Source organism: Apodemus sylvaticus, chromosome 3 (genome assembly GCF_947179515.1).
Source record: "Apodemus sylvaticus chromosome 3, mApoSyl1.1, whole genome shotgun sequence".
NCBI classification, from domain to species: Eukaryota; Metazoa; Chordata; class Mammalia; order Rodentia; family Muridae; genus Apodemus; species Apodemus sylvaticus.
Window position 1 is genome coordinate 72,527,585 of NC_067474.1, and position 23,774 is coordinate 72,551,358.

Below are 23,774 nucleotides of genomic sequence, written 5' to 3' on the forward strand. Positions count from 1 at the left end.
CAAACAAAGAAGCAAGGCTTCTGTACGGACAGATACAACACAAAGGTCACACATATGGCTTTGGTTAAATTAAATGTTTACAAAAAACAAAAACAAAAATAATAAATATGGGAAAGAGGCTGGTGCTGGGATGGTAAATGGAATGGGAGGAAGATAAAAGAGAATAAGGGAAAACTATCAGTATTATGAATATATATGAAATTACAAAAGAACAAGCTTAATCTATTTGAACTGGATCTAACCTGAAATCCTTCTTCCTGCAATCTAGCCTCCACAATACCAGAGAGTATTATGAAAGCTACAAAGGGAGGGAAACAATTAACAGTCCTACTCAGCTATGACACCTACTAATCACAACAATGACCAGCAAGGTATCCATCAAGGTTCAGTAGCAGCACTCCCTATACCCATGCTAATCAAGGGCTGTCTAACTGGACTCAAGACCCATTCAACAGGAGTGAAATTATTCCTGGTACCAGAAAACTAGCCAACTACCTAGCACTAGTGAGGTCATAGATTTTAGATGAGAATCTACTATCACCACTTACACCAGGATAATTCCTAACTACACTCTAAATCTATACCCAGAGATAAGTATAGCTATCATTTCTCATCAAAAAAGCTTCTCTCTATAACAAATGGAGGCCATTATAGAAAACCATAATTGAGCACAATGCAATAAAACATCAATGGATTGTGGGGGAGCTCAGCATGAATGGATACATCTGGAATACAGTTCCTATCTCTTTAACCCACATAATAGCAAACAACAGGGTTGATGGATAGGGGTGTTTTAAGAGCCAGAATACCAAGACTGCCTCTCTTCAAAAATAATTGAACAAACAAGCCCCAAACAGTGACAATAATCAACAGAGATGCTAACACACCAAGAGGGAAATCTTACCAGGTCCTAGACAAAAAATTACAGGCAATCAAATGACTGCTGAGGGAGAATTAGCAGAAATGAGCTCCCTGACTGATTATCCAATACAAAGTGGTCAGCCCTCAAATCACATACACATAAAAAACAAACATCAAACTGTATGAGTATGTATGTGTGTATACACATATATACATGCACATACATATATATGAAATAATGAAAAGAAAAGAAAAAGAGGCTATCAATTTGAAAGGTAGAGGGGAACATGAGAAGGGCTACAAGGAGAAAAAGAAGGGGGAATGGTAATTATATTTTAATTAAAATAAAAAAATTTATGAGCTGAAATTATATAAAAATCTTAGTTGTATTTTCATAAAGAGATACAAAACTTTAAAACAGATAAAATACAGTTGATTTCAAATAGAGATCAGCAAACTTTTATCTAGTCACTGATGAGTCGACTCCATTATGCCACTGCGGTTCACAAAAGCAGGCACAGTTATACACAACTGTGTTCCAATAAAATGAGAACTACAGCTTGTGTGTCATGAAATAATGTCTTTTGTAACTTTTTTTTCAACTACTTAAAAATTTAAAGGGGCTATATTATAGATTAGAGGGAAACACCTATCCATCATATGCAAAGTCATGTTTCCAAAATTCAGCATAAATTTTTTTTAATAAAGTGAAAAGCACTATTATCATGTAGACCATAAAACAGGAATCAAACCATATTTTTGGTAAATAGATCACAGCATAACAGGCCTTAGAATCAAACTCAGTCTGATCTCTCTTCCTATGATAGAAAACTTTTACCTTCTACCAAGAGATCAACACTCACAAAATTAGTTTAAATTAAAAAATATTCACAGAGAATGAAAACCCTTTTAAAGCAAAAAGCACTTTTGGAGACAAAATTTTTTAAAAGAAAAATATAAAACTATATTCCTATTTTACATTTAAAGATAAAATCCATCCATAGGTTTTCCTGTATGTCAAGCTACAATTTCTAAAAGGAACTATATTACACAGCACAGCAGAGGTTTGCAACTGTATGAGCCATATTTTAACTAAAAACTCTAATCTAAAATTCAAATTTAACTTACATTGCTACACCTGCTAACATTTTTGGTGTTACCATGAAAGAACACCTCTCACCTAGCTGGTCACATAACTCAGTACTACCCACATGAAGGGCAGGCACTGTAAACATCACAGACACCTGTCTTCCACAGCTGGGAAAACAGGAAAGTATACTTCTCACTATTACATCTCTTCCATGAAATACAATAAAATGCTTTGCTATTAAAAAAAAAATGAGACTTTCTTTGTAGGAAAAAAAGAATTACATAGTAATTAGTCACTGAAACAGATAAGTACCCTAAATGATCAGCAACTGCAACCCAAAATTAGCCTTACAATGGAAAATGATGAGGTTGCTAAAATAAATAGAAGTTTGCTCCATAGTTGTAAGATTAGCTATAGGCTCTTCTATTCCTTATATAAGTACAAAACTGTGTCAACAGTGCGCTATCTTTTGTACAAGAAAGAAAAAGATTTTAAATGCATTGTTTTATGTACATATGCATAAGCAAATAAAAGGTTACCCCATAAAACTATTATTGTACTTCGCATGTCTGTCAAAGACAAGAGAAGGGTAGATTGTTGAGATTTAAGAGGGCAGTATACAGTTACAGAAATGAGGTGTTTTACTGACAAATATACAATATAAGTATGTTTTCAAAATATGTGTACCTATTATAAAATATTAGCCTACATACTTTTCAATTGGTATTTGGTTGTGGGAAATTTTAAAATAACCTAAAGGTAGTGAAAGGCATAAGAAGACTGGTAGAAAGACCAAAACCTTTCAATTAGTCTGAAATATCTGAAGTAAAAAAAAATCATGGAGTAAAAAAAAAAACACATATCATGAGGAAATACCTTGATCCATTCTGTTTTGTCTACAAATTTCGTAGCCAATTTTTCTGGATACACCGACACAGCTTCCAATAGACAGTACATGACTGGCAAACCTAAATAAGAATCCAGAAACATTTTAACTTTCATGAAAAAGAATTCATTTGTTTATACAAAAATCCCTACCCTAAGTTTCTCTCAAATATAATGCTACTGCTGAAACACAAATTCTGAACTAAAAATCAAAAGATACACTCTAAATATAGAATAAAGTTTAATTATCAAAAGGATGCCCTGCTCTTCACGTGTATTTTCAAAGACAAAGTATGTATCTACATCAACATTTGCTTTCTGACATGAAAAATGTATCAAGGATCAATCAGGTAGGATAAGAAAGTAAACAAAAGACAATGTTTAATTACAGAAGTCAAGAAGGTAGGAATAGTTCTGCTCTAGATTTTTATTGAATTTTGAGAATTTCATATATTTATATAGTATATTCTAATTAGTATAACCCTCAACCCTCTTATTTCTCTCATCCCTATAATCGCACACATACACATAACCATCTCCTCGTACAAGTATCATTCCCAAACTAATGTCTTTTTATTTTGATGCCCAGAGTTTAACCAGGATCATCTTTGAGAACATGACTTTGGAACCCATCCATTGAGCCAGATGGGCAAATACTGAAGAAAGAGGTAAAAATACCATACACTTTTTATCACTATTGCTCTCAGCTTGAGGTCAGGGATGGTGATTCTCCAGATGTTCTTTTATTATTGAGAATAGTTTTCGCAAAAATTTCGCTGGAATTTTTGTTACTCCAAATGAATTTGTGAATTGCCCTTTCTAACTATGAAGAATTGAGTTGGGATTTTTGATGGGGATTGCATTGAATCTGTAGATTACTTTTGGCAACATAGCCATTTTTACTATATTAATCCTGCCAATACATGAGCATGGAAGATCTTTCCATCTTCCGAGATCTTCAATTTCTTTCTTCAGAGACTTGAAGTTCTTGGCATACAGATCTTTCACTTTAGTTAGTCACGCAAAGGTATTTTATATTATTTGTTACTATTGTGAAGGGAGTTGTTTCTCTAATTCCTTTCTCAGCCTTCTTATCCTTTGAGTAGAGGAAGGCCACTGATTTGTTTGAGTTAGTTTTATATCCAGCCCCTTTGCTGAAGTTGTATATCAAGTTTAGAACTCTGGTAGAATTTTTGGGGTCACTTAAGTATACTATCTTATCATCTACAAATAGTGATATTTTGACTTCTTCCTTTCCAATATGTATCCCTTTGACCTCTTTTTATTGTCTAATTGCTCTGGCTAGGACTTCGAGTACTATATTGAATAATTACGGAAAGAGAGCAGCCTTGTCTAGTCCCTGATTTTAGTGGGATTGCTTCAAGTTTCTCTCTAGTTTGAGGTTGGCTACTGGTTTGTTGTATATTACTTTTACTATGTCTAGGTATGGGCCTTGAATTCCTGATCTTTCCAAGACTTTTACTATGAAGGGGTGTTGGATTTTGTCAAATGTTTTTTCAGCATCTAATGAAATAATCATGTGTTTTGTTTGCTTTGTCTTAAGTCTGTTTATGTAGTGGATTATGTTGATAATTTTTATATATTAAATCATCCCTGCATCCCTGAGATGAAGGAATGGTTTAATCCCGACTTGATCATGGTGAAATGATCCTTTTGATGTGTTCTTGAATTTGGTTGGCAAGAATTTTATTGAGTATTTTTGTATCAATGTTCAAAAGAGAAATTGGTCTGAAGTTCTCTTTCTTTGTTTGGTCTGTGTGTGGTTTAGGTTTAAGTGTAATTGTGGCCTCATAGAACAAATTAGGTAATGCTCTTTCAGATTCTAATTTTTGGAATAGTTTGAAGAGGACTGGTATTAGGTCTTCTTTGAAGGTCTGATAGAATTCTGCATTAAAATTACCTGGTCCTGGGATTTTTTTTTTTTTTTTTTTTTTTTTTTTTTGGTCAGGAGTCTATTAATTACTGCTTCAATTTCTTTAGGAGTTATGGGACTGTTTAGATGGTTTATCTGACCCTATTTTAACTTTGGCACCTGGTATCTGTCTAGAAAATTGTCCATTTCATCAAGATTTTCCAATTTTGTTGAGTATAAGCTATTGTAGTAAGATCTTATTGTAGTAACATCTGGTGATTTTTTAAATTTCCAGTTTCTGTTGTTATGTCTCCTTTTTCATTTCTGATTTTATTAATTTGGATAATGTCTCTGTGCCCTCTGGTTAGTCTGGCTAAGGGTTTTATCTATCTTGATTTTATCAACAAACCAGCTTCTGGTTTTATTGATTATTTGTATAGAAAGGGGAACAAAATACTCATGGAAGCAAGTATGGAGACAAAGTGTAGAGCAGCGACTGAAGGAAAGGCCATCCATCCCCAGGAATCCCACCTGGGGATTCATCCCATATATAGTCACCAAACCCTGACACTATTGTGAATGCCAACAAATGCTTGCCAAAAGGAACCTGATATATCTGTCACCTGTGAGGCCCTTCCAGGGCCTTACAAATACAGAAGCAGATGCTCACAGCCAACCATTGGACTGAGCACAGGGTCCCCAAAGGAGGAGTTAGAGAAAGAACTGAAGGAGCTGAAGGTGTTTGCAACCCCAAAGGAACAACAATATCACCAATGTGAACCACCCCCACCCCCCCACCCCCCACCCACTCCCCCACCCGAGCTACCAGGGACTAAGCCACCAACCAGGGAGTACACATGGAGGGACCCATGGCTCCAGCTACATATGTAGCAGAGGATGGCCTTGTGGGGCATCAATGGGAGAAGAGGTCCTTGGTCCTATGAAGGTTCAATAAATGCCCCAGTGTAGGGGAATCGAGGGCCAGGAGGTGGAAGTGGGTGGGTAGGTAGAGGAATACTCTCATAAAAGCAGGAGGGGAGATGGGATAGAGGGTTTCCAGGAGTGGGGGAAATGGGGAAAGGGGATAACATTTGAAATGTAAATGAAGAAAATATCTAATAAAAAAAAGGTAAAATTAACTTTTTGCTTATCTGCTTTAATATTTTTTCTTAGTAAGATTAGCTTCCTACCTCCAACACCTGCTAACAGCTGTTGAAGCAAGCCAATGTAGATCTGAACAGGGTTGGTTTCTCCACTCTTATTAGAAGATGAAGCTGTCGCCTGGTTGCTTGACATTAAAGTTCGTATGTACCGTCCAATAGCTGGAGCATGATCTTGCATATCTGCCAAACTCTGGGAGGTGGGCACCACCCCTGCACTATGAGCCAGGCACATGCGCAAATACAGAACTATCTAAAACAAAAAGGATGAGAAAAACCAACTTCTTTTTAATTTTATTTGCATTGGTGTGAGGATGTCAGAACCCTTGGAACTGGAGTTACAGTTATAAGCTGCCATGTGGGTGCTAGGAATTAACCAGCCCCAAGGTACCAGCTTCTTAAAAAACCAGTGTTGGGGCAATTTCTTCAAATTGATAATTTTGAGTTTTTACATCCCCACCCTCTTTCACAAAACTTTACAAAATCTTAATGGAAGCCAGGAAGCAAGATTCAATATGCTAAGTAAATTATTATAATTTAATAAAAGGTATTACAAGATTTCACAAATTCAGATATATCTTTTAATGGAAGTAAAAAACTTGACTTTTGTTTCTTCTTCATGCTGAGATTGAAGCTGTATCCTTTTAGATGCTAAGCATATACTGTACCAAGGAATTCAGCCCCTAACCATCTTCTTACTGTAAACAAAAATATTCACTAGTTAAATAATTTAAAATATAAAATACACTTTAATGGATGTGGTGAGTTAATCCTCTCAAAAAATGTGGTAAATCTTATTTTGCTTACTAACCTTGAAAACTCTAGGAACTTCAATAGTATGTTGGTTTAAAAATTAAATCCACTTACTACAAAAGCCCAACAGTAACCAAATGTTCTGTTATTTAAAAAAAAAAAAAACCTCTTCCTGGGACTGGAAATCTGGGAGTGTGACTCAGCAGTAAAGTGCCTCCCCTAGAATGCCTAAGGCCCCACATTTGATTCCCAGCTCAGGGGGATGGGGATGGGTAGAAAATCCTATAAATTAAAACAAAACAAATTATCAAATACTGGGTCTTGTTTTTTCAAAGTAAATAACCTAAAAGCACAATAAAACCATAATATGAATTTACCTATAAAGCAAAAAGATCAGACACAGCAGCTTAGGTATGATGTTAGTTTTCATAGACATTACAGAAAGACGCTGAAGTCCTACCTCTCCAAATGCTGCTGGATTAAATGGAAGGACAGTGGTTCCCGTCATGTATTTGACTGGAGTTTTCATTCGATGGGAAGCCTAATAAAAATAATCCCAAAACAAATTAAAATTTTTTAATTTTTTTAATTTGATTAAATTAAAATTAACTGTTCTCTTACTCAACTGAAAATAACTTTACTGCTGGCTATATCACTATTATCTGTTTGCATTTATCTTTGATTTTTGTTTCATATATATTTGTTTGTTTGTATATATGTATGCATGTTTGCCTGAATGTGTGTGTGTATCACATTCAAACAGTGCCTATGGAGGCCAGAGAGGGCATCATATCCTCTGCAATTGGAATTATAGAAGGATGTGAGTCACCATGTAGATGCTGGGAATCAGTCTCAGGTCTTATGGAAAAGCTGCCAATGTTCTTAATCTCTGAGCCATCTCTTGGCATCTTTTATCTTCCTTTTTAAAGAGTTCTTCTTTTCAGAAAAATTAATTATTCTTGTTTTAATTGATATACATGTTTTGCCTGAATGTATCTAAGTGCACCATATGAGTGCACAGTTCTTGGAGGCAAGAGGTTGCTAGATCCACTGGACCCGGAGTTACAAATAATTGTGAGGTATCATGTGGACACAGGAAACCAAACCTAGATCCTCTGCAAGATAGCAAATACTCTTGACTGCTAACCCTTCTCTCCATGACTAAAGATTTATTTTTTTATCATTTGAAATTATATGAACACATGTGACGGTGTGGGTACATACATGTGAGTGCAGGTACCCACAGAGGACAAATGCATTGGATTCTTTGGAGCAATAGTCTCAGGTAGTTGTATGCAGGTGCTGGAAATCAAATTCAGATCTACTACAAAAGCCATGTATGCACGAGCTAGCCCTCCAGTCCATGCATTTGTCTTTTCTAAACAAAACAATATACCTCTCACAAAAATGAGTTATTCTCTAAGATAATCAAAATAATACCAATGTAAAAAAAATGGGACAGTCAGTATTGAAAATTACTGCTCCCAACGTTCTGACACAGCTGCAGAAACACTGTAGAAAATGAAGATTTACCATAGAATATGGAATAATAATCATAGAAAATCTCAACTGCTCTCTAAAGCATCCTTGAATTTATGACACCTGGTACCCTAAAGAACAACAACAAGCAAATTTAATTTAACTATATTTAAAGATATTTTAAATAAAGACATCTTAAAGATTTTTTTAACTATGTCATACCAAAGGAAATTTTTTTCAATCTACTCAAAATGTTTACAAGTCATTCCTATTTTAGAAAAACAAATTAACTGCATGTAAAAATTATATTTCTCTCCTTACCTTGTGGTTTCCTCTTACTGTAAATACTTTAATTGCTAGGCACTTTACTATTTAATTAGGGTATCTGTACTTTCAAAATGTTGGTTTTTATTTTCAACATTTATTAAATATTTCAAATTAATTACCTACAGTTAAAATCCCTACCTTTTCTTGAATGTAATACACCATTTCTGGGAAAGATGGCATCTGCTTAGAAGCACTTTCCTTTTTGTTTCTACCAGGAAGGCATCGTAATACACGCTGTGCTTCACCATGGACTTCTTCTCGTCTTTTAGATGGACAAAGAAGAAATAAAAATTAAACTTTACCACCTGAAAAGTGATCACTTAAGAAGGAAAACAAATTTTATTTGACAGCTAGAGTTCTAACAAAATCTCTTGAGTATAGTTTTGGCTATATAAGCAATAAATTAAAAAATTAATATAAGAAATTACATCCCTTGTGTAATTTAAAGAGATTTGCAGAGTCGCTTGGCTTGCATCATTAACAAGACAAATTAATTATAACTCATTATGTAAATTTCTATTTGCACATTAACTCTTATTAAAACTAAGTCACAACTATAACATACATGAAAAGTCAGAAGAGTATCCTGTATTCTGTATTCCCACCTCAATCCTGACACCTCTTGGTTGTTTGTCTACAATTCTACAAAACTGGTAAATGAATGGCATTAGTAAAACAACTATAAAAATGACCTCACAGCTTTGCTTCTATAGCACAGAAGTCTTTTGAATATTCCTTAACTACCCCTGGGCTCTAACAGCACCCAATAAAGAGCAGATAGGAAGGAATGACCAGACTGGGCCTTGCACTGTCAGGAGTTCTCACTTAATAGAACAACTTTTATTAAACCAAAAAGGGAAAATTCTGAATCAGGAATGCTTGGGTGTGTGTGGGTGTGTGTGGGTGTGTGTGATATTAATAAAAATATTGGCGTGTGTGTGTGTGTGTGTGTGTGTGTGTGTGTGTGTGTGTGTGATGTAAATAAAAATACTGGCTAAGGCCTAAGTTTGTGTGTGTGTGTGTGTGTGTTTGTGTGATGTAAATAAACATACTGGCTTAGGCCTGTCTAAGTTCCTGTGTGTGTGTGTGTGTGTGTGTGTGTGTGTGTGTTGTAAATAAAAATACTGGCTAAGGCCTGTTTAAGTTCCTGGATTGAAACCTTATTCTAACATCAATTGCTATATTAGCTCAAAAACCTTAAGCAATCTGGCATGTAGTTGAAAAGTTTAAGGTAGAAAAAGGGGGGAGGAGACAGGTCAACAAAATCAAGATTAACAATCCAAAACCAGTAGTGCCAAACTGAAATGCAAACAAATAAGGAGAAAATCAAGATCAGAAATCAGAAGTAAAGGATCTATAAAGTATCAAACAGAAAAATCCTATTAATATATATAATTTATACTGAAGGCAAACATTACAGGCATAAAGCTTAACTAATTAAAATTCTCAAATGTTTATCAAGTAACTTCTTGTTATTTTTAAACAGACCACAGAGTTTATAGAAAGGATATGCAAGCGATAAAAGGAAGCTTAATTTTATTTAGAGCTTTATCACAAATGTGGCTTTAAAATACAATAATCTAATTTAAAAGGAATAACTACATATTATGGCAGATATTAGAGTACTTCACACATCTTAAAATGCCATTGACTAGGGGTCTGAGGTAAAGAGCACTGGCTGTTCTTCCAAAGTTCTTAAGTTCAACTCCCAGCACCCGACATGATGGCTTATGACCATCTGTGCCCTTTCTGGCACACAGGTGTACATACAGAGTAAACATACATTAAAAATACATAAATAAAAAGCCTATAAAACATGCCATTGACTATAAAGCAGATAAAAGGTCTATTAAGATTTTAATATGCACACATATTTTACTATATTTACATGATTAAAATCATTTTTAAAATTCAGAAATATATAAATGAAGAAAGATGCCTTATTAGTATAGAGAATACCACATTGGTCTCATTAAAAATACACTTCAGAATTGCAGTCATAAAATTCACTAACAAGTTAAAAAAAAAGTGTGTGTGTGTATATACACACACATACACACATTTCATTTTTAAATCTTGGTATATTAGACATAAAATGATATTCCATTAACAACATGAAATATTAAATATGTATCAATCAATGACATTAATCCTTTTTTCTCCTACAGAGGAACTCTGGATAATTATATATCTAATATATTTATAATATGTATACAATTATAAGGTTTGCTTTATTTATATTTGGCTAATAAGAATTTTCTATATTATCTGTCATATATTACAGATATACTTATAATTCAATAAATAAATATACAGCTATATGAACTACAGGTTATCTGAAGTGGGCTATACTTTGAATTCCTTAATAAATTACTTCTAAATTTCATAAGTCAACTTTGCAACCAACATAAATTTTAGTAACTTTAAAATATACTAGCTGGGCAGTGGTGGCGCGTGCCTTTAAGCCCAGCACTTGGGAGGCAGAGGCAGGCGGATTTCTGAGTTTGAGGCCAGCCTGGCCTACAAAGTGAGTTCCAGGACAGCCTGGCTACACAGAGAAACCCTGTCTTGAAAAAACAAAACAAAACAAAAAAATCCAACAAACAAATATATATAGACAGAGAGATAGATAGATATAGATATATACTTACAATTAATCCAACAAGCAACATAAATTTTAGGAACATTAAAATATACTTAAAGGTAACCCAAATTCAAATTGACAGCTCTTTAAACTTACGGGTCTCCTGCAGCCAGTAGGAGCAAGTATCTGGAAGGTATATGATCGGAGGGAAACACCGTGCTGGCAAATTTCACTGCAACTTGCCGAACTTGAACTTCGGGCTATTGAACACACACATACAAAAAAACATTCATCCACACACACCCCAAAAAAGAATTCAATTATCAGCATAATTGTATACCATTCAAATTTAATATATCAATATATGCCTAAACAAAAATCATTTGCTCAAGAACACTATTTGGAGGGCATAGGAAATGCTGGATATTTAACCCAGCACCTCACAATTGTTATATACAAGCTCTACCACCTAGCCCTGTTCAAGATCTTGAATAACGCTGCTTAGAAATATTGACATATGTAATGAGCACTTTTATGACTTACAAGAACCCTGCAAACAGACCAAAGATCTACAGAGGGCCTAGTAAAGATCTCTGCACATACACATCTCCAGTAAAAAAATGGAGGCAGGCACATTCATTGTGAAGTTTTTTTCATCACTATCCTTGTCTCCCCAGCTTTCAAACTCTTAGCCACACAACTGAAACTGAGATGTTTTACAAGGGACAGAATCTGACCTTATTTACTATAATTTTGAAACAAAAATATCTCTTTCTTTCTCAGATTTGTTTTGAAGTTAACAATGACTTCAGAGCAGAAACTCAACTATGCAAATATATTCTTAGATTAAAAATTTATGAAATTGGCTAGTTTCTTAATTTACTGATGCCAAAGCCTTACTTATATGTACCTTCCCCAACTTATTGCTCCAGCCACAAACCTAAGTGAAATATGTGAGAAGTTAAGAAATAAATGCCTTATTCTTCTCGAATTCATGCTATCTACATTCCCTGGGCTACAAAAAAATGATATTAAGGACAAGTTTAAATTAAACAATTTAACCTATGGTTTGGATACTTTAAAAGTAGTCTACGGAAAAAAAACTTATCTTGCCTTGGTAATACTGCTACTTGATTAGATTTTTGTGAGCAGAAACATTATCTATAAGCATTATACATACATCACTCTTGCTCTTAAGATCTTCTGGAAAAATTAAGTGTTCTAATGAGTGTCCAGATAGGTCTAAGACTTTGCTATAAGACCATGAAGCACACAACAAGACACCAAGAGCATATGACAATAAGTGTGTGTATGTGTGTATATATAAGTATATATATACACACATACACACACTTATTGTCATATATGACATATATAGCAGTATATATATATATATATATATATATATATATATACACACACACACACACACATAGCAATATGTATATATATAGCAAGCTTTTAAACACATATAATGGTACAATTTGCTCTTCATATTTCAGTGACACCAGATACTTTTCTGACCCTCTTAATAATTACATCACATGAATATATCATGTCTAACTGTTTTGAAAAATCACATTTATGTTAATCTCACCAGTATATTCTAATAATTACCTTTCCCATTTTTCTCTCTCTCTAGACATGGAAGAAAAAGAACTAATTAAGGCAAACATTTAATAATGTTTTACTATTTATTACAAGTTATATATACATCTAACCTGCAATATATTGATATGAATACATATAGCTTGTAATAAATATATATTATATACATACACACTGTAGATATTCCAAAATGCCTACATTCCCTTGCAAAGCAAACAGGAACATGAAGGAAGGGCATGTCCAGTGGATGGTACTAGGTTTCTTCTTACAGAGTCATCTTGACAAATATGATTTGTCTTTTTGCATTTGTCCAACAGTGATACTACAGATCTCATAAAGCAGTGTTCAGCTACCAATTATGACAAAAAACTTTCAGCTTGGAAAACAGAGCATTAAGGTTAGTTTTCCCAAGCAAAAGCTTAAATATAAGTCAATATGCATACCTCGACCCAAACCACATTTCCATCATGAAGAATGAAAAGTGATAAATCATAAATGCAAATATACCTCTTAATAATCAAAATTTTACAGAAAAAAAAACCAAATTTCCTTCTAAACACTATACAATATGGCAATAAGCTCAGTAGAAGTATATTTGCATTTAAGTGTATTTGCATTTGTATTTGAGCAAGACCCTAGGTTCAATCTTCAGAATTATAAAATAATTAAAAAGTAGTACTGGCATATGCAGCAACATGAATGGAATAGAAAACAGGTTAAATAGGCATAGAAAAACAAATGCCACACTATCTCACTCCATATCTCTTAGACTCCCTCGAGTCTTTCTAAGAGAACTTTCTAAGAAAGTCAATCTCAGAAATTAAGAATAGATTAGTTTACAGATAAAGGACAGGAAAATATGAGAAAAGATAGATCTACAGGTAACAAATAAGTTAGTACAAAAAAGTAAGTTCTGGTGTCCTACTGTATAAAAGAATGTCTACAGATGCTAAAGTATATTGCATATTTAAAAAGAAAACCCCAAAGGGGATTCTTCATTTATCTGGATTGGAATAGTATAAAATTGTACACACTTACTGAAAATAATACTCTTTATGTACAATTTATATTTATCAGCAAAAAAATTAATGTAATATATATATATATATACGACTGGTCATTGTCATTCACAAAGATGGGCCTACCTTTATTAAATATGAAGCTACAAGCGCCTCCATTAAAGTTCTCTGTGCTCCTTCTAAGGTACTATAAGCTCCCACCATCATAGATAATGCTTCCTGAATAGCAAGTCGAGTCTCAGGTTCTTCCTACAAAGACAGTAAACTGGTGTTTTCTTCCCTGCTGATGTTCAGGAAGTATCCATGAAGCAGTGTATACTTAACAATGTTTCCCTACCTTACACAGGGCTTCAAAAAGCTGTTGCACAAGTGCTATATCCTTAGTGAATAAATGGGGCATTCGACTGTAAGAGAATATAATAATATCATTGTCATAAATTTCCATGGAATGAAAAGGAGAGAAAACAAACTATATATAGAAACATCCATCAACTCACACTTTCACAACACTGAAAGCAATGTCAGTATCATTAACTAACTTTCTCCAGGAGCCAAATATTTATTAACATGATTATTTGACTTTTCAATTATATAATCCTTCATTAATATATATGTTTTCTAGATATTCCATCTATAATATTCCATATACTCAGTTAACATTCCTGATTTTAATGTGAAGAGATAATAAATTACAAATTAAATGAAAATCTGTCATCATAAGAGGTATTGCTACTTTTTGCTAATAGACATAAGGACAGAGTTTATGACAACCCAGTATTATAAATTGATCGTGGGTGACTTTCTTCTGAACCCTGAAGCTTCTTTCCCTTTACATCAAAGACAAGTAATATACAATCTGTACGTGGAGCCAAAGCAACATATAGGACCACTGAAACATTTCAGGTCTTTTTCCGCCTCCAGTATGAAGTGAAGTAAGATGACACAAGAAGGAATTGGAATGAGGAAATCATATTGAGCAGAGGGAAATAGATATATCTTTGAAAACACAATCATTCATGTTCATAATATCAGACAGCAGTATAAGATTTAGTGATAAGAAGCAACAAGAACACAAGGTTAATTGAATGTCTATATTGCATAATCCAGTATGCAATCATAATGGTAACCTATTTTGGCACAATTAAGTTTAAAACCTAATTTCAAGACTAAATTTAAGATTGTATTTTCAAATGTAAACTTAAATGACCCATATATTTTCCAAAATGAAGGCATTACCTTATTGCCATAAAATACATTTACTGATGGAATCATAACAAATTATTCTCTATCCATTAATACCAATGTGACATTAATTACAGTGTCACATTAATACTAGATAAGTTTTTCTCATTTCCAACAGGTATCTCTCACATCAAAAAAAAGCAAAAATGAAAGAAAAAACTTTACTCACCTGGAAAGCTTTCCAACAGCTGAATATGCCATTGACAGTAGTTTAGGGTCCTTAAAATTAAAAAAAAAAAAAAAAAGGAACAAAAACATCACACAAAAAAATGCATTAAACAGCAAACAGCAAACTCTTTTGCCACAATGACATGTGTTATTTGACTTGTCAATCACAGTGTCTTGCATAATAATGCCATCAAAATAACAAAAATATCCAAACCCAGAACAAAAGAGAATACAAACAAAATCCTGCATCCTTAACTCACTCCAAATACACTGGTCACACATCAAAGATTTCTCTTATCTGGCACTAGTTTCGTGGTGTTTTCAATATCATACATAATGCCAACACCAAAGTAATTTCTAATACACTTGACTTATTGGGAACTTTATCCCTACTCTGGCACGCTATTATCCTCCCAAATGTAATAAGCATAAGTACAATTTTCTAAACACCTGTAATAAAATAAATGACTTATTTTCATTTCTTATACCATAACAAATTAATGAAATCAGAGTCATTATGGAAATTAGTAGCCTCCGCCTAAAATATCGAGCTTTAACAGTGTCACAAAAACTGAGAATCAGCATTACTCAGAACATATCTTACTCCTGTAAGATAAATTTTGTCCTTTTAACCTAGAATTCAGCATCTAATATCTATCTGAACACGCACTTATTGACACATCTGTTGGGAAAATTTGTAAATGATACTTGGAAGTAAGATTAGGTTCTGTGTTTTATCTAGACTGGGTCAGGCATGTCCAACTTGCTAACATGATTGTCACCTAATTTGTACAACTGAGATACAAGAAGAAGGAAGAAAGGAAAAAAGTACAGAGGGAGAAGAGAGGGGAGAGGGAAGGGGAGGGGAAGGGAAGAGAAGAGAGGGGAGGGGAGGGGAGGGGAGGGGAGGAGAAGAGAGGGATAAGTAAGGAGGCAGGCAGGGAGGGAAGGAAACAAACAAACAAAAGTCAATGCCAAACATTAACTATATCAATGGATGAGCCCAGAAGATTTATTACATTAAATACTTTATAAAATGCTAAATTTAAAACCAAGTCACTTACCTCTTTATATTCATTTATTAGCTTAGTGAGACCATTCAAAAGCATAGGACCTAGTGGTTTTATCTTGATTTCCGGGCAACTTGAAATAAAAACAAAAATCAAGATATCCTTTCAGAAGATGATTTAAAATATTACCAATAAATGAGGCTGAACAATATTTAAGAATGGACTCCTTTTAGAGATTAGATAAATGACTCAACAGTAAAAGCTTGTACTTCTGGCTTCCACAGAACCCAAGTGTTACTCAGCACCTACTCTGGGCAATTTACAAACTATTCACAAACTGCAACTCCAGCTCCAGGAGATTCAACAATTTTTTCTGGACTCTGCAGGAACCATCACATACATACATATGCCCACAGACATATCATTTTAAATGATAAAAATAAATCTGAAAGAATGGAATCCCTCTTACATAAACCAAAATTTATTTTTTAGGAAAAATGGAAGAAAATTACCTGAAACTTGATTACTCTAAAAAAATGAATAAATAGTTAACTAGCTTTAAAAATAAAATAAAACTTACGTTATACAAATGTGATGTACAAATTGCAGGGACAGTGTTCTTAACTTTGAGTTTGTATTTGTACCAAAAAGTCCATCATATACCACCTATGCAAAATGAACAAAGTCAAAGATACCAATTAACAATCTGGCATTTTCAAATAGCAGTCACCATTTAATAACAAACCTCGACTCTACATTATGCTCCTCAAAACTAATGTAATTTCTATATTGAATATACTACCTGGCCAATTTTAAAAGCTAAAATATTATTTATATATCCAACAATGATAATATAAGTTAGGAATTTATCAAATTTTTTCAGTTTCAGAATACATACTCAGCTAGGATTACTTTTAGAATATATCTTCACTTACTACCACCAAAAGAAAATGAAGCCATGGCTGAGAGATAAAAGTTCCCTGTACTAACAGACAGAAAACCACATTTGTTACAGGTCAAAGGACAAGTCGTTGGAGTCAGTTCTCAATCTATTATGTAGGTTCCAAGGATCAAACTCAGGTTACTTGGGTGTGGTATCAAGCTCCTTAAACTAATAAGCCATGTTATTGGCCCTATTTCTTTTGTTTGTTCTTTTTAACAAAATTTTAACACCTCCCTCATAGCAATATTCCAAAGATTAAAACAATGGGTGAAGTTTAGAGTACAGAAGCTGGTCCTCTTGCTTTGTGCTCAGTAAATGGCGAATAGTTAGGAGATTCTCCCTTCTGGTCCCATCTCTTGCCAACCTTTTCCCCACATCTTGTATGCACAAAAGCTCCTTTAAATACAGTGTCCATGGCTGGGTCTCTCTCATGTTACCACTTCTACCCACACCCAGCACGCCACTCCCCTCTCCCGTAATAAACATCTAACATGCCCTATTAGTCACTAAAGCATGCCACTGTATCTAGTGTTCCAGATCCCGCCTCTCTTTCCACTCAACACACTCTTCCTTGTGCTTTCACTATCTGGTGGGCATCAGCTTCTACTGAAGTACCTCTCTAGGCTATGGCTTGGTAATTATGTGTCCATTTCATCCTTCTAGATGATAAAGGCCTTTATTTCCCATGTCTAGAATAGACACCTGTGGTGGTTTGTATATGCTCGTCCCAGGGAGTGGCACTATTAGGAGGTGTGGCCTTGTTGGAGGAAGTATGTCACTGTGGGGATGAACTTGGAGATCTTCTAGATACCTGAGCATGCCCAGTCTGTTCCTGGCTTCCTTTGGATGAAGACATAGACCCCTCAGCTCCTCCTGCACCATGCCTGCCTAGATGCTGCCATGCTTCTACCTTGAGGATAATGGACTGAACCTCTGAACATGTAAGCCAGCCCCAATTAAATGTTGTCTTTTATAAAACTTGCATTGGTCATGGTATCTGTTCACAGCAGTAAAACCCTAACTAAGGCAACACCTTAACATTACAATAATTGCACATTATCTTGTTTCCATAAACAGGAAAGATTGCCACAGGCCATCTTAGATACCAGTCTCAAGGCACCATTTCCTGGGTAGTGTTCTGATCACTCTGATTCAGAAGACATATAATATACCTGGCACCTGCCAAAAGTTTTGGGCCAAATATTCATGTATCTCATAAGATTTAAATAATATTTCTAGTAATTTTGTGTTTTAAAAAACAAGTCCAGTGTTTTCAAAACTCACTGCCCACCTTCTATACAATTCTTTTTTCCTTATATTCTCATTTCTAATAACAGGATTACCATTCTACTAAACACTTTATTCTGCCTTTCTCTTCCCCCATCAGAAGCATAGTCCTTCAAGCTGCTATGCAGATGAGCCTCTTCTTCCCTGATCACCTTTGAGAGGCATATGACATTCCACCTCAGATTTGAACAGGAAAATACACCTAACAATTGCATATCAAATATGGATCATAAATCTTTTTTTTCATAAAACATAAGCATTTCCAATTAATCCTTGTATCATCTCACCATGTTATAAGATTAATAATTTTTAAAACACCAGGTCTAAAAATAGTCTAACACTGGATTTTATTTTATTTTTATTGTTTCATTTATTATCTTTTTGTATTTACTTATTTGGAGGCGGGGCATTCCATAGCATGTTTGTGGAAGATCAGAGAGCAACATGAAAGTGATTTCTCCTTCCATGATGTGGGTTCCAGGAACTGAGCTCAAGATTGTCAGGCTTGGCAACAAGCACCTTTACACAGTGACACCTTGACAACTTAAAGTGAAGAATTCTATAATAAATTCAGTAAAATGATGACAATCTTATCTGATACCAGCACTTAAAAAAAAATGTCTTACAGAAGTAGCATAATACCAAGTATAAAACCAGATTCTCACTGCTAACTGATAAATCCAAAGTTATTGTTAAGTACTGACAGTAACTTTAAGAACAGTATAATAATGATTTTAGGTGTAAGAATAATCTAACACGTATTTTGTGTGTGTGTGTGTGTGTGTGTGTGTGTGTGTGTGTGTGTGTGTGTGTGGTAAACGTAGGGGATAATTTTTTTTCTTTTACAAACAGGTCTTACACTGTAAACTCTAGCTAGTCTTGAGCTCATGGCAATCCTCTTGCTTCGGACTCAGACATGCTGAAATTACAAGTGTGAACTACTAGATCTAATTGAAGAGATATCTCTAATATTTAATATTGGTATTTGATGAGTGTTTCACAGAACTCAGAGATCTACTGTTTTATATTTTAACACTATTTATGCAATAAATGAAGTCCAAATACACACTTATAAAATGTTTTAATTTTGACCTCTGCTGTGACAATTACTATTACAATTTGTTCTGAATGACACATGTAATTAAGAAGCCTACTTCTCTCTCCCAAATGACCTTGTCTCCTGGTAAATTCTATGTGGTATAGAATACCACAGTAATAGCTAACTCCGTGGATTCTTCCTTGTTCCCCAGTGGAAACTACAAGTTTTGTAAAAACTGGTAAGGAGTAATTACATGTACTCTTGTATCATAGCCTACTGATAGGAAATTTTAATTAGCAGATTTCCTCTTATTTACACATGCACTCACCATGGCATCAGTGCCCTCTCTACCCAACCACAAAATAAGTAAACACTAAAACTTTTAAATACCTTTAAAAAAAAAATCTGAGGCTTAAAATGAAAAGACATGTAGGAGCGGAGTGGACCCAGACTGCTGTGCAGTTCCTGAATCCCTGGTGCCCAGGATCACACACTAGGCCACAAATAATAATCTGCAGCAACCAGTTTGTGCTCAGTGCACAAATGAGACGTGCCACCACTGGCACAGTTTGGGGGCTGGGAGCTTCTCCTGCCCTCATTGCAGCCACCATGGAGGATCTACAACAGTCCAAACCCAAGCCATAGACAGAGTACTGCCCTGCTGCAAAATAGAGTCTGCAGATATCTCCAGAATATCTGAAAAAAGGCAAGTCTCATGGGAAGATGCTTTTAAAAGAATCATGAAATTGAAAGAAAAGATGGTGGAGAATCTAACAAGGAACACGGTTGCTGCAGATTATCATTGAATAGGCCCACTACTATCTCTCGTCCTGCTGCAAGGAAAGTGCAGAGCACAGTGCTGCCCCAGGCTGAGAGCACAAGGTCAGGCCTGGTGAGCTGTGGGGACAGCCGACACTAAAGACAGAAGGGTACGCAGTGGCCTACAGCTTTCCTGGGCCCTGTCCCCAGACTCCCTGCATAGCATAGCACAGCACAGCACAGCACAGCACAGCATAGCAGTAAGACCACCCCGACTCTGGGGTACAACAGGATATCTGAGACGAGTTTCTATGACAGTCTGGTATTTATTATGTTTTAGAAACCAGAAATCTTAAACCAGACCAACGCACTAAGTATTTACATGTAAAACTGTTTAGAAGGCTTCTGTGACCTCTCTCCTCGACCTCACACCCCGCAAAAAAACATTCATTGAAAACAATCAACAAAGAGGACTCTTAAATTGTGATACAGATTCTGAAGTGTAGCTCTTCACAGGTAATGCTTCTGGGGGGATAGGGGGTATAAGGTAGAGGATAGGTGTAGAGGTAGAGAAGGACTATTTTCATTAAGGGCCTGACCACTGGGAGGTTGATCATGCTCCAGTGAGTATATGAGCAACATAAATTGAACTTGGTAGTCTGTCTTTCTCCCTCTCTCTCATTTTCTCTCTCCCCCCTCCCCTTCCTTCCTTCCTTCCCTCCCTCCCTCCCTCCTTCCTCTCCCTTTTTTCCTTCTTTCATCTTTGGGAATAAGGTCAAAAAGGTATGGGGAATGGACCTGGGAAAAACATAAAATATTATAAGAAACCTATGCAGCAATATCTTTTTTTTATTCAATATATTTTTTATTTACATTTCAAATGATTTCCCCTTTTCTGGACCCCCACTCCCTGAAAGTCACATAAGCCCCCTCCCTCCCCCTGTTCTCCCACCCACCCCTTCCCACTTCCCTGTTCTGGTTTTGCCTTATACTGCTACACTGAGTCTTTCCAAAACAAGGGGCCACTCCTCCGTTCTTCTTGTACTTCATTTGATGTGTGGATTAGGTTTTGGGTATTCCAGTTTTCCAGGCTAATATCCACTTATTAGTGAGTGCATACCATGATTGATCTTTTGAGAATGGGTTACCTCACTTAGTATGATGTTCTCCAGCTCCATCCATTTGCCTAAGAATTTTATCAATTGTTTCTAATGGCTGAATAGTACTCCATTGTGTATATATACCACATTTTTTTGCATCCATTCTTCTGTTGAGAGATACCTGGGTTCTTTCCAGCTTCTGGCTATTATAAATAGGGCTGCTATGAACATGCAAAAGATAAACACTCCTTACCCAACTAGTTAGTAAACCAACTTCACATCAGTTATGATACATCATTACTGAATAAGACTGTTGACAGCACAGCAGGTAAAGTAAGACAACCCTGGAGATAGAAAACCTAGAAATCAGGAATCATAGATGCCAGCATCTCCAACAGAACACAAAAGATAGATGAGAGAATCTCAGGTGCAGAAGATTCCATAGAATACATGGACACACAGTGAAAGAAAACGCAAAAAAGCAAAAAGCTCGTAACTCAAAACTTCCAGGAAATCCAGGACACAGTGAGAAGAACAAACCTGGTAAGGATAATATAGAAGAGAGTGAAGATTCCCAACTTAGAGGGCCAGTAAATATCTTTAACAAAATTATAGAAGAAACTTCCCTAACCTAAAGAGATGCCCATGAATGTACAAGAAGCCTACAGAACTCCAAATAGACTGGACCAGACCAGAAAGTCCTCCAGATACATAATAATAAAAACATCAAATGCACTAAACGAAGAAACTAGACTTCTCACCAGAGACTATGAAAGCTAGAAGATCCTGGGCAGATCCCATACAGACCATAAGAAAACACAAATGCCAGCCCAGGCTACTATACCCAGCAAAACTCCCAATTACCATAGACAGAGAAAACAAGATATTCCATGACAAAACCAAATTTACACAATATCTTTCCACAAATCCAGCCCTACAAAGGATAATAGAAAACACCAACACAAAGAGAGAAACTAACTACACCCTAGAAAAAGCAAGAAAGTAATCTTTCAACAAACCCACACAAACATAATTCCACCTCTAGCAACAAAAATAACAGGAAGTAACAATCACTCTTCCTTAATATCTCTTAATATGAAAATAAATATTACCAACATATTCTAATCAACTGAAATTCAAAAATAAAAGGAATTAGAAATTTGTTGGCTGTCACCCAGTGGTCTCTCTAATTTGGTAATTGGAGAAATATGTCCAATACTATACAATCCATATATACTTTCTGCCTGTTGGTACGTGACAGTGTCTTGCTATTTACCACATAATGGTCTGGAAATCCAGTGATGTTTTTACTCTATACTATGGTTTTCATATTAATATGAATTAATATGAATTAATGGTTTCATAACAGCTTACATATTTCAAAATTATTTATTTATACAACCAAAAGAAACATAGACAATTAATTTGGGAGGTGGCTTGTGAGAGAACAACAAAGAGTGAGACTGAATGTTTTACTTGATATTTATAATTATTGTATCAATTTTGAAGAAGATGACCTTATAAGTTACTCTTTTTCTGAGATGAATGCTTTTCAAAATCATCACAGCTAATGAACCAGAATCTTACCCTCACCCAGTGTCTGTGCCACCCTCCAAGCAGAACCACCGTTCGTTGAAACAGTTGATGAATGACTTTATGGATAGACAATCTTAATATACACACCATTTCTTAAATGAATGTAACCTGTTTCCCGTGGGCTGAGAATGATGACAGTTACTCAAGTCAAATAGCTTTGAACAGAGCAGGAAATCTGTATCCAAATAATTGTGCCTACTCTTAGCTACAATGGAGGTAAAATCCTTTGGTGTTGTGAGGGACAATGAATTACAGCCTTATTACAATGAACTCAAATGTCTAAAAATTGTTCTTATTTTAGGTTTGTACCACAGTAAGAGCCAAGATTTTAAGTTCTACTAAAAACAAAACAAACTAACAAACACACAAAAAGACTTTATCTTTTTATGTTCATTTAATAACATGTTCATCATTTTTATGATTGGTATAAAATATATATTGTGTTTAATATATTAAAAAACAAAAATTAAAATAAAAAATAAATTCCTCATCTTTACTTAATAAAAACATTCAACCAGAAATAAAAAAACTACATTAGCATTCTAAAAGTAATCTCTGAAGAAAGCAGAGGAAGATGGCCACTGAGTTAAAAAAAAAAAAAAAGATCTTCCAAATCACCTTACAGACACAAAACTGCCCTCAGAAGAACTAAGGAAACAAGGTGCCTACAGTCCCTAGTTTGATTATAACTCAAAGACAAAAAACAAAAGAAGACAAAGAAGACAAAGATGAAGACGACAAGGAAAAAGAGGAGGCTGAATGAACAAGACAGAAGAAAAGTACTTATTAGCTTCATCTTTCAACTGGAATCTGAAAACTATGAAGTTTAGAAATGTTTCTTGCTTCAGGGAAGGCAAAGGAATTAAGTCTAGGCCTTAATCTTGAAATTCAGAAAGAGGCTCACTACAAGAACCCCAAGACTAATGCCACTAGTAAATCATTAACTTCAGATTGAACCACTGGAACTACAATTGAAAATCTTCATTGCCCC

The 23,774-nt window shown here is 35.0% G+C and overlaps 1 protein-coding gene across 5 annotated transcripts in view; it reads right to left on the bottom strand.

Annotated features, from left to right (window-relative positions):
• Ecpas (Ecm29 proteasome adaptor and scaffold) overlaps positions 1-23,774 on the bottom strand; it is a 125,867-nt gene that overhangs the window by 39,496 nt on the left and 62,597 nt on the right. For all 5 annotated transcript variants that reach the window (XM_052176548.1, XM_052176549.1, XM_052176552.1 and 2 more), the window contains 10 exons: positions 16,640-16,725; positions 16,114-16,192; positions 15,051-15,100; positions 13,977-14,043; positions 13,766-13,888; positions 11,169-11,272; positions 8,567-8,690; positions 7,083-7,163; positions 5,900-6,122; positions 2,828-2,919 (listed from right to left, as the gene is read on the bottom strand). In XM_052176548.1, coding sequence (XP_052032508.1) covers positions 2,828-2,919; positions 5,900-6,122; positions 7,083-7,163; positions 8,567-8,690; positions 11,169-11,272; positions 13,766-13,888; positions 13,977-14,043; positions 15,051-15,100; positions 16,114-16,192; positions 16,640-16,725 — 1,029 coding nt within the window. The remainder of the gene's footprint in view (positions 1-2,827; positions 2,920-5,899; positions 6,123-7,082; positions 7,164-8,566; positions 8,691-11,168; positions 11,273-13,765; positions 13,889-13,976; positions 14,044-15,050; positions 15,101-16,113; positions 16,193-16,639; positions 16,726-23,774) is intronic.